The following is a 13,496-nucleotide window of genomic DNA, read 5'->3' as shown; positions in this document are numbered from 1 at the left end:
ATAATGACTCTTAGTTTGAATGCTTAGTAATTGAGTCAAGTGTGACGCTATGGAAAGTTTGCAGTATCTTCGAACCCAAACATGCTAACCAGAAACCTCAACAAACCAATCACCAAATTGAAGCCATCACTCTCACATTCCAATCACACTCACTTTGCAAAATGTGCGAATGGCAGCAACTTCTTGATTTACTGCAACAACCAAATCGCCCAACATGGACGAAACGGCGACGTCGAAGCCGCGGAAGGAGTTTTCCGAAGAATCCCCCGGAAGACCACGGTCTCATGGACAGCCATGCTCACTGCCTATGCCCAAAACGGTCAAATTGCAAATGCCCGCAAGATGTTCGACGAAATGCCCCAAAGAAACACTTCTTCTTATAACGCCATGGTCTCTGCTTATATTCGCAACGGTTGTGATGTTTGCAATGCTTACAAGATTTTTTCCCTTTTGAGGGAACGCAATTTGGTTTCATATTCTGCCATGATCATGGGGTTTGTTAAGGCTGGAATGATACACAGGGCTGAACAGTTGTACTGTGACACCCCGGTTGAGTTCCGGGACCCGGCGTGCTCGAATTTGCTGATCAATGGGTACTTCAAGATGGGCCAAACGAAGGAGGCGTTGCACATTTTTGAAGGCATGGTTGAGAGGGATGTTGTTTCTTGGAGTTCTGTTATTGATGGCTTGTGCCGGGACGGGAAGGTTGCCAGTGCTCGGAGATTGTTCGACAGAATGCCAGAGAGGAATGTGGTTTCTTGGAGCGCCATGATTGATGGGTACATGGAGAGAGGTTTCTTTGAAGAAGGGTTTAGATTGTTCTTGGATATGAGGAGGGAAGGCCTGGTTGGAGTTAATTCCACAACAATGACTATTCTGCTTAAAGGTTGTGGAGGTTGTGGAAGGATGTGGGAGGGAATGCAGATACATGCATTGGTTTCGCATATGGGATTTGAATTTGATAGCTTTTTGAGTAATTCTTTTATTACAATGTATTGTTCATTCGGTTTGATGGATGCAGCGAGCAAAATATTCTGTACCATGAGTAAAAGGGATGTGGTTAGCTGGAACTCTATGATTTCTGGATACATTCATGGAGATGAAGTAGATGCAGCTTACAGGCTTTTTGAGAGGATGCCGGAGAAAGACTTGATTTCTTGGACAGCCATGATCTCTGGATTCTCTAAGAGTGGAAGAATTGGAGAGGCCAAGGCGATGTTTGGTATGTTGCCAGAGAAAGACACTTTTGTTTGGACTGCTGTTATATCTGGGTTTGTGACTAATAAGGTATATTGGGAAGCTTTGTATTGGTATGCTCGGATGAATCGTGAAGGATGTAAGCCGAATCCTCTAACTATTAGCAGTGTTCTAGCAGCTTCGGCTGCCATGGTAGCTTTGAACCAAGGGCTCCAGATTCATGCCTGTGTTCTAAAGACGAGCTTGGAATATGATCTGTCTGTACAAAATTCTCTGATATCATTTTACTCTAAGTGTGGAAATGTTATGGATGCTTACAGGATCTTCTTAGATGTTGTTGAACCAAATGTCATCTGTTATAACTCGATCATCAATGGGTTTGCACAAAATGGTTTTGGGGAAGAAGCTCTCGATGTATATAAGAACATGCAGAATAAAGGCCTTGAACCCAATGGTGTTACGATTCTTGCTGCTCTATCGGCCTGCACTCATGCAGGGCTAATTGAACAGGGATGGAATTTATTTAACGCGATGAAATCTCAATATGGAATTGAGCCAGAAATTGATCATTATGCATGCATAGTTGATCTCCTTGGTCGTGCTGGCTTGCTAGACAAAGCAATCAATTTAATAGGTTCAATGCCATTGAAGCCGCATTCTGGGGTTTGGGGAGCTATTCTTGCTGCGAGCAGGACCTACCTGCGTCTTGACCTTGCCGAGCTTGCTGTTCAGCATATGATCGAACTGGATCCTGAAAATGCGACTCCTTATGTGGTATTATCTGACTTGTATTCTGCTGCTGGGAGAAAGACTGAGGGTGACTTAATAAGAAAGACTAAGAATTTAAAAGGAATTAGAAAAAATCCGGGTTGTAGTTGGATTACCCTGAAAGATGAGGTTCATCTGTTTCTTGCCGGAGCTCAACGTAGCGATAATGAAGAGATAAACGCCACTATATTGACTATGGCCAAGGAGATGCTGTTGTAATATGCCGAGTCAACCATGTGAACCATTCTAGTTAATGAACATCTCCTGGAACCTTGGTGGTGTTGCAGTTACTAAAGTTTCCTCAATTTAAAACATCAGTTGCCTTATACCAATCTAGAGATCCAAAGAACTGCGTTATAACATAGAGCATTCAACAAATCATGCCCTTCAATAGCGGATCGATGGGATTTCTGGTTTAGGTTCCGGTTATTGCATGATCTGCACCCTATTGGCGGATAACATGGACTTAAAAATCGGATTCTGAAGAAGGCAAGAATAACAAAACAGCAAGAGAAGTATGGAAACGGGAAAAAATCACTATGTTGAAAGTGATTTAGTGACCAAAGTCAACCATTTCTGATATTGTAAAGGTAACATTTGATCATATTTTACTGCTGCCACCTTTGCAAGTGTTATTGATAGAAACAAATAGGTCACCAAGTAGAAGTCATAATTGTAGCTATTGTATATTGTTTAACCAAGGCATAATTTGTGCAAATTTTAGTACTTGCTTCAAGCTGCACTTGTTTCTATTGATCAATGAAATTATTCTTCTCACCAGAAAATAAAAAGAAAGCACTTGTTGATCCGATTGTTTTGTCAAACAGATACAATGTAAACTATCAACTATAAACAGTGTAAACTGCAAACTACTGGAAACATTTGCAATACTCCAGTCATAATTTTGAAGTATTGATGGATGGGAAAATTCTGTTTAAACAACTAGAATTCACCAAACAACTAACGACTCTTGGGAAAAACTTAAAAATGTCCTCACCTAATCAATCAAATATGTTGTTTGATGTTACTTTGAGTCGAACTAAGATTGAACTTTACTTCTTTGATTACCTTTGGCATGTTTATCTTTTCTTTACATGAATACTGGTTTTGTTTGGGTAAATTAGTGATAGTTGACAGTGACTCTCTCTTGCAGTTGGAAATTTCATTTGTCTGTGTGGATGCTTGGTAGAAACTAGAAAGTCATATCATACATTTGAAGAAATTGTTTTACAATAACTAACACTACATTCTCTTTCACCCATAATTTATTTTTTGAAGCAAATGCTTGTAATATTCTATGCGAAGTAATCAATAAGTAATCACCATTACTATTACACTGAATATAGCTTAATCAATTTCTTGCTATGCTACACCACCTTAGGATTATGCTCAAGCTTATGAGTGGTGTTCAAATCAATGTGAACAAATGCCCTCTCAATTTCAGGTAATTTCTCAAGCTTTTCCTGAAGTGATTCTCCAATATCATGTGCTTGAATAAGTGACATGTCTTCTGATACAACTATGTCTACCTCAACAAAGTAATTGGAACCATATCTGTATGCCCTCATTGTGTCAATGTGCTTGATCTCTTTGTCATGGTTCCAACAAAGATATGTAAGCTTTGCAATGTACTCTGGTGGGGCTGTTCTTCCAATCAATGACCATACATTCTCCATCACTGTTTTTGCCCAGTTGCTGATTGTATATATAGCTATCTGCATAATTGTTCAACATATGTTAATTATTAGAACAAAATTGAGAATTACTTTAATTATTACTCCCTCCATCTTATAACAATGATCTCATTCACTGTTTAGGTTTATTAATAATTAAACAGAGTCGATAAACCAAAAAGAGTGAAACAAACAAGTATTTAGGGTTATCAAAATCACAAGAACAGCTGCAGTAAGTAGTATGGAATTTACCAAGATAGCCCCAAGAGGGTCAATCCACCAGTAGAATTTGATGGCAAGAACAGCTGCAGCTAAGCCAATAGAGTTTGTGATGACATCAAAGAAATGGTCTTGAGCATAGGCCCTAATTATTTCATTCTTGAACCTTTGGCAATAAGTCATGAGCAAAAGTTTTACCAAAGATGCTGCCACCATAATCCCTATCATCCATTTTTCTTTTACAGGATCCCTCTCTGGTTGAGTCTGTCAGTGAATGAATTTTATGGTAGGTAATGAGTAGTGACTTTGGTTATGAATAATTAGCATGTTTTGGATGTGTACCTTGGTGATGATTTGCCTAATTGATTCAAACAATATTTGTAATCCAAGAGTGGCCATGACTGATGCAAATACAACAATCCCCTATCAAAATCACACAATTCATAATTTTAGAATAGCAATAATGTTACATACTCACAACAATGCTATTATTGGTGGGTTAACAGTAAAATTAGTCATAAAAGATGACTCGTTTTTTAAATACGTCCTTGAAAGTTGACATTTTCCAAAGACGCCCTTGAAAGATGTTATCAATCAAATTAGTTATTTAAAGATTATAAGTTAATCATTTTTGTAGTCACTCATTTATCAGTTTTCGTCAATGATTGATGATATAGAATGTTAACTCAAATAATATATGACACCTAGCATATTCAATTAAACATTGAACAAATATATTTATAAAAATTTATCAATTTAGTGTCATTAGATTATATTAGGAATATAGTGAAAAAATAGACTAAATTAATATATTTTCATAAAAATATTTGTTCAGCCTTCAATTGCACGTGCTAGGAGAATAAGTGTCATGTATACTATTAGTTAATATATTATATCATCTTTATTGGTAGAAATTACTAATTGAGTGACAGAAAAATAAAAATAATTAATTTATAATCTTTAAAAAAACTAATTTAATTGACAAAACTTTTTAAAAATAAAATTAGAGAATAATCATTAATTTAATTATTAACCCTATTATTGATAGATGAATTAATTGTTTTGTTCTTGCTAATAGGAATTCTGCAACGTTATCATGCCACCGGAAATAGTTTTAGCAGATATATGCACTTTTAGGAAAATATTTTGTATTTTTTCACCAACTGGATCACAATAATGGATATATGGCATATGGTGTAATTTTGTCTTTTTATAAGGGGAAAAAAACATTTTCACATGAATAATACAATCCCATCCCATGCATGTAGAAAGCGGGAATACTTGGATATAAATATTGGGTGAAAATTATTTTGAAAAACACAAAATACTCGAAAATAGAATAATTTTTTATTTTTAATATATAAATTTAATTGTTGACGAAAATTCCAATTATGAAAGACATAGACTAACTTAATATCCATCGAATATTAAAAAAAAAATCCTCTAAGTGAGAAATATTGTAAAGTCACAAAATAATAATTTAATTACTATTGAATATATAATTTCTGTCTTATCTGAACGCTACTATCTTAACTAAAGAATGATTAAATTTTTATTTTCAAACTTTATCAATTTTTATGCTTTAAAAAACCTTAATCCATCAAATATTGGGTTAGTCCTTAGATATCTTTCTCTAACTAATTCAATTTTGATGAGTATCAAATTAGTTTATATACTTTATGGTTAAAGTTGTCAACCTTTAAATCCTTTATAGTAAAAAGAAAATAGTTTAATTATTTCTAAAGGTGAATGCAAAAAATGAATATAGTATTTTATGAATTTTAAATTTTAAATTTTAAATTCTAAATTTTAAATATTAAACGCTACATTGAAACTATTGATATAAAATATAAAAAATAAAAAATAAAAAACTATTTAATTAATAAAAAATACAGCACTTGTTATTGACCTTTTAAATATGTATCATTTCGAAAAAATATCTTTTCAAATTTTTTTCCAAACAAAAAATAATTATTTTCTACAAAACATTCCCATAATAATTAAGGAATCTTAGATAGATTTCAATTGAAATTTGTGCATTATTATATTGAATATAGAAGAATCAAGTTAGGTTGGTTTACTAGTCTGTTTAAATAAGTGTCAGACGTTTAAATTTCACTTTATGTATGGAGTAACCTATTGGCCAATGATAAACCCTTAAATGGAATTTAATACTGTGACGAATTAGTCCTTAACTTGCCGGACTAGAGAAATACAATGGGATTGCATATAGAAACTAAGGCTGCGTTTGTTTCTGAGAAAAGAATAAGACAAGACACTGGGAACAGGATAGGACAAGACACTGATGGACAGAGACACAAAATTTTGTGTTCTTGTATTCTGTTTGGTGATAAACTAGAACAAATTATGAAAATCTAATTTATTCTTTTTTTATTTTCATTCAAAAAATTTGAGATGAAAAATATAATAATAAAAAATATAATTATGAAAAATTAACAAAAATAATAAAAAAATAAAAAATAAGTTGTGTTCCTTGTTAGTGTCTCCGTGTTCTTCCTGTCATAATGGACACAAAATACACTAATTCAGTGTCTCTAGATACACTGTCTCTGTCAAACATGATTTTGTGTCTCAATGTCTATGTCTCAGTGTCTTGTCTCTGTATACAAACGCAGCCTAAGATAATTAAAGAAGACATACCACAGGTTGCATGCGGTTCTTGCCAATAGGGTACTTGTGATGGTTTGGTTTACTCATAGAGTAAGAAGTGAACCAAAGTATGAAGCCAGACAAGAGATCCAAAAGTGAGTCCAGTGTTGATGCAATCACTGCCAGTGACATACTCTCAACAGATGCATACACTTTTGCACCAAACAGCACCATGTTTCCTATGTTTGATGCATATATTGCTGCTCTTTCACTCCTTTCCACTTCCTTCATTTCCTCCTGAAAATATAAAATACATTTCTTTGTTTTTCTTAATCGATCGGTCGCCAAATCGACCACTATATATTTGTATATAAATATATTTATTATTTAAATTATTGTTAACATATATTTTATATTCTCATATGTATTTAATAATTTTTTTATGTATACAAAAAATAGTTAAATTTTAATTCAATCAAACATATTTATATTTGATGGTGTCATTTACACTAATTAAAAGCAACCAGATATTAATATCACTTTTAAATACCTAGATATGATTTTATCTTGGCAATGAGATTGGGAATTTACTAAAAAAATAGAATAAAGTGATAATTAGATTTTCAAAGATTTTGACTTCATATTAATTAGTCATTAAAAAAATATATCAATATCGTAAATAATAGACATGTATGTTCTTTCATCAATAAATAGTATGAAACGAAATGATCAATGTTGTCTATATATTTTATTATCTATAATGGTGAATGTCCTGTATGTTGTTGTAATATGAGCATAAAAATAATATAATTTTAGACCGTGAAACATTATTATTTTTTAAGTTTTTATATAACATTTATTAATTGTTTTCTATTTACTACAATATTATCAAAATAAGTGAAATTTCGTTCTAAAAATTATTTTCTATGCGACGATATTTCATAAATAAATATGTCACAATAGTTAACCGTACATATACGTATTGCTGCTAAATTTTATGTGATGAATTAATAAAAAAATATAACGTATCTATTATTTAATATTGTAAAAGACCGAATTAATACTTCTTAAAAAAAAAAAACTAATTAATTCGAAGTTAAAATGTTTAGGACCTAATTCATACTTTACTAAACAAAATAAAGGGTGAATATTCAAATAGAAGTTTAAAAAAACCTTAGTCATTTGAGAAGGTAAAATTCCCAAGTCAGTAAATGAATCCACTTCTTGATACCCTTTAAGGAGCCTTTCCTGCCTCTTGTAGTACTCCGCAAGTTTCTTTTGTCTCCCTACAATTTTCAATTTTCAGACATGAAAATTTCATAAACAAAAATCTATTATATATAATGGGATATATTAAAAAATAGATGTATAAATTTTCTTTTCTAAAATGGCGGTTATCATATATAATTAAAAAAAAATATTTTGTTAACTCAAAAATTGAATCTATGATTTTATTTTTTTTTTACATATAGCATACTTATCATCTTGGTTAAAATTAAAATATTATTATTACTACTATTGTCCATATTTAATTTATAAAAAAGTAAATTGATGATAGACATCTTAATACTATTACACTAGTAATAATAAATAGTAAATATGAAAACAAAAAAATGAATGAATGAATACATAAATAAGGATTTAACAAAATTTTAGTATTCGTAAAATAGGTAAAGTTTTAGGTGAATATAAAAGACTTATTAAGAAAAAAGTTTATTTAGAAAGCCAAAATTTTTAGATTAATATCAACTAATTTTTTGATATTAATAAATTTTTATTCTAATAAATCTCAAACTATAAATTTTTAACGCTAATAAATTTTAAAATTATAAATTAAAAAAATAGTATCGGACTATTATGAGGAGCTTTCAACCACCTGAAATATTTCAAAAAAGAATCCAAGAAAAGAATATAAAGTGAGAAGATACCACTTTCAATGCAAAAACCTTAAAATAGTAAATTGACGTGTCTCTTATTTTATAAACTTCTCACTCTTCTTCTTTATTTCTTTTAATGTGAGACTAATTTCATACACTATTCTTCACACTTGCAATATTAATAATTAGAATAAAAAAAAGATTAGTAAAAATATACAAGGGTTCAGTATTGTACTTAATGCAAGTAGTAAAGAAAGACCAAAACGAGAGTCGATGATGTTCCTCTGTGGTAATCGATATTGATCCATGTTGATCCTCCATGAAGGTTGTCTTGCCATTGAAACATTCTCAGCAGTTGCCTCTGGAGAAAGAAGCTCCATTCTATAGTTTGAACATTCTTCACTACTACTACTACTTCCATTCTTCTTCTTCTTATTATTATTCTCTCCTTCCATTTTGCACGTTATTGCTTATGACCTATGCAAATTTCTATTCATATATTTATAGAAAAGTCAAATATAGGTAAATGTCTTCTTTCTCTTGTACTTTATTTATGACTTTATTACTTTTCATATAAATATATAAATCAAAAGTAACCAAGAATGCATGGAGAATGCTACATCAAGATTTATGGTATATATAAATTAATTTAATTTTGATATACTGTCAATGTTAATGTAAAATAATTTTATACGTGTATCTAATTAAGTAACATCACATAGCAAAAATAATTAAATTGTATAAAATATGATGAAAAATTATATACTGTTGTTTTTATATGAAGTTGATAGTTAATAACTGTTAGATGATAATTTAGTCAAACCTGTCAAATTATCTGACGAATAACTCTCATTAATTATCAATTTGGCATGAAATTAACTGTATCTCACTTTTCACTATAAATTAATTATAAACTAATAAGTGGTAATAAAGGAAGCATGGAGAATGCATGCTTAGCTTGATCAACCACATCATCGGTTATAAACTAACATACCTAATACACTTTCTAAATTAGTCTATATTCATATGAATGGAATAATCCACTTAGGATAGATTATAATTTCCTTAAATATACAATATACGTGTGGTTCACACACAAATAAGATTTGTAAAAAGAAAAAAAAAGATATTTAAATTCTATATATCTAAATTGATATTTTATTTTGTACATTTAATCTATAACTATTAATTAAATTATGATAATTAACAAACGTGTAATTCACATAATAATTTTACATTTTTAAAAAACTTATCTTAATTATTAGAAATTTTTTTATCAAGGTATAATTAAAAAAAAAAATGTCAAATCATTGTCCAAACTAATAGGAATGTTGCTGATGTGATGAAATGTTTGGGACTCAACCAAATTGTAAATAATAATAATAATAATAATAATAATAATAATAATAATAATAATAATAATAATAATAATAATAATAATCGAGAAATTAGGATTTTTAGGTGTCTTCTATTAGGATTTTTGTTATCTCTTTCATAGTGTTTTATTTTTTCACTTTTTAATATATTATTAGTTAGATTTTCTTGTGAATATTTAAAAATTTAAATATAAAAATCGAGAAATTTCACTATGGTCCATGAACTTCATTCTCATTATTTAACTACAACTCCAACAAAAGTCCCTAATTACATAAATACCCACAACATTAAGGAAAGGTTAAATCCATAGAGTTCCCAAAATTCCCCAAAATTATAAAATAGGCCAAAATTAATTCACCAATTTCTCTTCATCTTTGCACAGTGCACCATAGCCATGTTCCATTAACATTTTAGTTTCTATTTGACATCAAACTAAATACCATATCATTCATAATTTCAAATTTAAATTAATTAAACTTAATTAACTTCTTAAATATTTTAATATTTTTGTTTCATTTGAGTAATATGTTTCCCTTTGAAGTTTTTTTTTTTAAATTTTATTAATTTCTCTATATTTAAATTAAAAAATAACAGTAGACCTATAACATTCAAAGTATAATTAATAAATCAAATATGAATGTTTACTTACTAACAAATTTTCTCTGCATAAAGACAAAGTAAAAAAAAAAAAAAGAAACATCTAAACAAGTTGAGAGCATATCTATAAAATACCTTAACGTTGCTTCGGTGTTCATGTGTTATTTTAGTTTGTGAGTTATTTGAGTTAAATTAATTTTTTTATATAATAAATATCAATTTAAATTAGTCGTTTAAATGATTAAAATTGGTCATAAAAAAAATAAAAATTATTTTAATTCATTGAAGTTTAAAAACAGATACAATTCGCATATAGATATGAAGAAGTCAAATAAGCATCAATCTATTTTTTTTTTCTCAAGAGTATTTATTCTTCTGTACGGTGGAGTAATCTCTTTACTATATATATATACTTAAGAAGAAATAGTTGATCACGAAATATTTTTTCATACCCAATTCGAATTTCGAATATCTAATATTTACTCTTATAAAATATTCTTAAAACTAAAATATTAAATGAATTTTAATCCATATTTTAGTTTTATTGTTGAATATAGTAATTATTTTTTTTATTATATTAAAAAAATTTTATATTCTAAGTTGTTCAAACTGTGATATTAATAATTTAATGAACTAAAAGAGATAAAAATAGAAAGAAAAATAAGTTATTTTCATTATTGAAAAGAATAAAAAATTCTCTTAAAAATATTTATTACACTTTATATATTACGTACTCTTTATGTATTCCCACACAAAATATAATAAATAAGCCTATATCAATTATTGATAAAAAAAATATAGGTAACACTCTCCCGCAAATTAGAATTGTATAAATATAACAATTCTATCTTAAAAATATTAGTTGGTATTTGAAACGATGTCATAGTCTTTAATATGATTGGTTCTTCTATAAAAAATAGAATTATTGATAATGTGAATGGCTGATTAGTTATCCCATTGGAGTTTCTAAGCTTGAAAAGACTGAGTTTTTACAACGAGAATTATTTTACTTTCCTCCGGGCCTTTAAGAATGGATGTGTTAGTTAGGAAACTTGTCCCTTCATAGTAAAAAAGCTAACTAAATACAATTAAGAGAGAGGCTAAATATAAATTTAGAAATGATGAAGCGGTGTGTCAGATATATAGAAAGCATCGGAAACTCAACCGATTATTGCTAACATTATTAGCGCTAAGAGAATTTTCTTTTTTAGAACCTGATGCTACATATGATGGTGATCCAAAAGCTATTCAGAATGCTAAATATGCCCATAATGTTTTGGTGATTGGTCGAAAAAGGAAAATGATTAAAGAAAAAAATGGGAAGAATATTATATAGTAAAAAATTTATAGAAATTAGGGTGGACAGACAAAGGTTATGGCAAGGTAAGTCGTAACAAGTACACAGTCACGGAGGAAGATGAAGATGGACAATGTATAACAAAATATATGTGTGACAAAATATATTGATCTTTTGACATCTGAGTTTATTCCCATTAATGTTTTTAAAGTGTAAATTCGCGGTTAGGAAGTTAATTATTAGGAATTATATGTTGAGAATTGGGATACTGTAGCTGTAGAAGGAATACCGAATTTGGAGCTTATGGGCTTATAAAAGGATCAATGCAGCATTTTCTATTCAATTTGTTTTTTATTTTTGTCTTCAAAACAAAAAAAATTATTCTCATTGTTGAAAAGAATAAAAAATCTCTCTTAAAAATATCTGTTAAGTTATTACATTTTATATACTATGTATTCTTTATGTACTCTTATTAAAAAATAACAAATAAATTTATATCTACTATTAATAAAAAAAATCTAAATAACATATATATTATTTACTTAAAAACAAATAGCTGATTAAAAAATATTTTTCATACGAAATTTAAATTTTTAAATCTGAACTTTTAATATTTATCTATATAAAATATTCTCAAAAACTATGAAATTAAACTAATATCAATCTATATTTTTGGTTTCTCAAAAATATTTTTTCTCAAATGTAATGATTAATCTCTTTATTATATTTTATTTACTTAAGAATAAACAGCGGATCACATAATATTTTTTTACAATAAAATTATGTATCTAAATTTTTAAACTAAATAATTAATCAAGTTGAAGCTAGTGCTAGGGAGCCAATGACCTGTACAATGTGTATAATGGGCTAAATCTTTGATCCATGAATAAAATGAACATCACCCATACTATCCAGAATAACCATCCGGATACCAGGATAAATAAACATCTCATGTCATTAAAGCGTAACCTGATAGGACAATGTAACACTAATGATTATATCTCTAATACTTCCTAAACCTTCATTGTACGCATTGTACGCTTTGGCTCCCTATACTTTTCCTTTCTATAAACGTATGAGGAGTCAATAAAATACTTGTACAATGTGTACAATGAAGGTTTACTAAGTATTAGAGATATAATCATTAGTGTTACCTTTTTTCACGAGTTAAAACTTTTGAAATGAGTAGTATCATGACATGGTATTAGAATGCTAGATTCAAAAAGGTCAAGAGTTCGATCTTTGGTGAACCCCAAAATATTCATTTCGTAACTAATAAAATACATATAGGATATCAATTTGGTATATAGAAATCTTTTATATACAGAACATGATTTTTTTTTTAAAAATCACATGTTTAAAATATTAATTTACCAAACTAATCAATTATATTCATAGTAAAAATTTATGTGTTATAAATTTTTTTATGCTATTTGTACAATTTTTTATAATATATCGATAAATTTGTGTTTTTATAAAAAATTATATATTATATATAAAATTTTTTATATTATGTGAATAAATTTTTATATTTTTCTATAAAATTTTTATGTTAAAAAAGTAAAAAAAAAGAAAAACATATACCCATATCTTTTTTACTAAACTTGTATAACTTGATTTGACTTAATTACAAAAAAATTTGATCATATACCGTATTTTTTTTAATCGAATTCTAATTCCCAATATCTAAGTATTTACACCTATAAAATATCCTAAATCAAGAAATTCCACTTGTATTATGAATGAAGCAAAGAAAGAATTTTAGGGTACTTGTCCACAAAGTCCAAAGTGGAAGCCATAAGCATAAGAACACAACAACATCAGTGCCTTCCGGTCCTTCCCACCCACCTATAAAATAAAATTAAAAAAACAATAAAGAAA

At 28.9% G+C, this 13,496-nt stretch overlaps 2 protein-coding genes across 4 annotated transcripts; one reads left to right on the top strand and one right to left on the bottom strand.

Moving 5' to 3' along the window:
- LOC130954628 (pentatricopeptide repeat-containing protein At1g53600, mitochondrial) lies at window positions 1–3,627 on the top strand. Of its 3 annotated transcripts, none has more exons than XM_057881384.1 (2): window positions 1–2,555; window positions 3,410–3,627. In XM_057881384.1, exon 1 carries the CDS (start codon window positions 82–84, stop codon window positions 2,182–2,184), a length of 2,103 nt encoding a protein of 700 aa, XP_057737367.1. In that variant the 5' UTR covers window positions 1–81; the 3' UTR covers window positions 2,185–2,555; window positions 3,410–3,627. The 3 variants fall into 3 exon arrangements, with proteins under 3 accessions (XP_057737367.1, XP_057737366.1, XP_057737368.1); XM_057881383.1 differs by having other exon boundaries at window positions 3,347–3,581; XM_057881385.1 differs by lacking the exon at window positions 3,410–3,627 and adding an exon at window positions 3,119–3,225.
- LOC130954629 (metal tolerance protein 9-like) lies at window positions 3,179–8,799 on the bottom strand. The gene is made up of 6 exons (XM_057881386.1): window positions 8,580–8,799; window positions 7,641–7,753; window positions 6,519–6,764; window positions 4,200–4,280; window positions 3,891–4,121; window positions 3,179–3,680 (listed from the first exon to the last, which is right to left on the bottom strand). The coding sequence occupies exons 1-6, from the start codon at window positions 8,797–8,799 to the stop codon at window positions 3,333–3,335; spliced, it is 1,239 nt and encodes a 412-aa protein (XP_057737369.1). The 3' UTR covers window positions 3,179–3,332.
- Window positions 8,800–13,496: the final 4,697 nt, after the last annotated feature.

The sequence above is a fragment of the Arachis stenosperma genome, chromosome 10, assembly GCF_014773155.1.
Source record: "Arachis stenosperma cultivar V10309 chromosome 10, arast.V10309.gnm1.PFL2, whole genome shotgun sequence".
Classification (NCBI taxonomy): domain Eukaryota; kingdom Viridiplantae; phylum Streptophyta; class Magnoliopsida; order Fabales; family Fabaceae; genus Arachis; species Arachis stenosperma.
The sequence above is the reverse complement of the archived record's forward strand: the minus strand, read 5'-3'. Positions and strand labels throughout refer to the sequence as shown.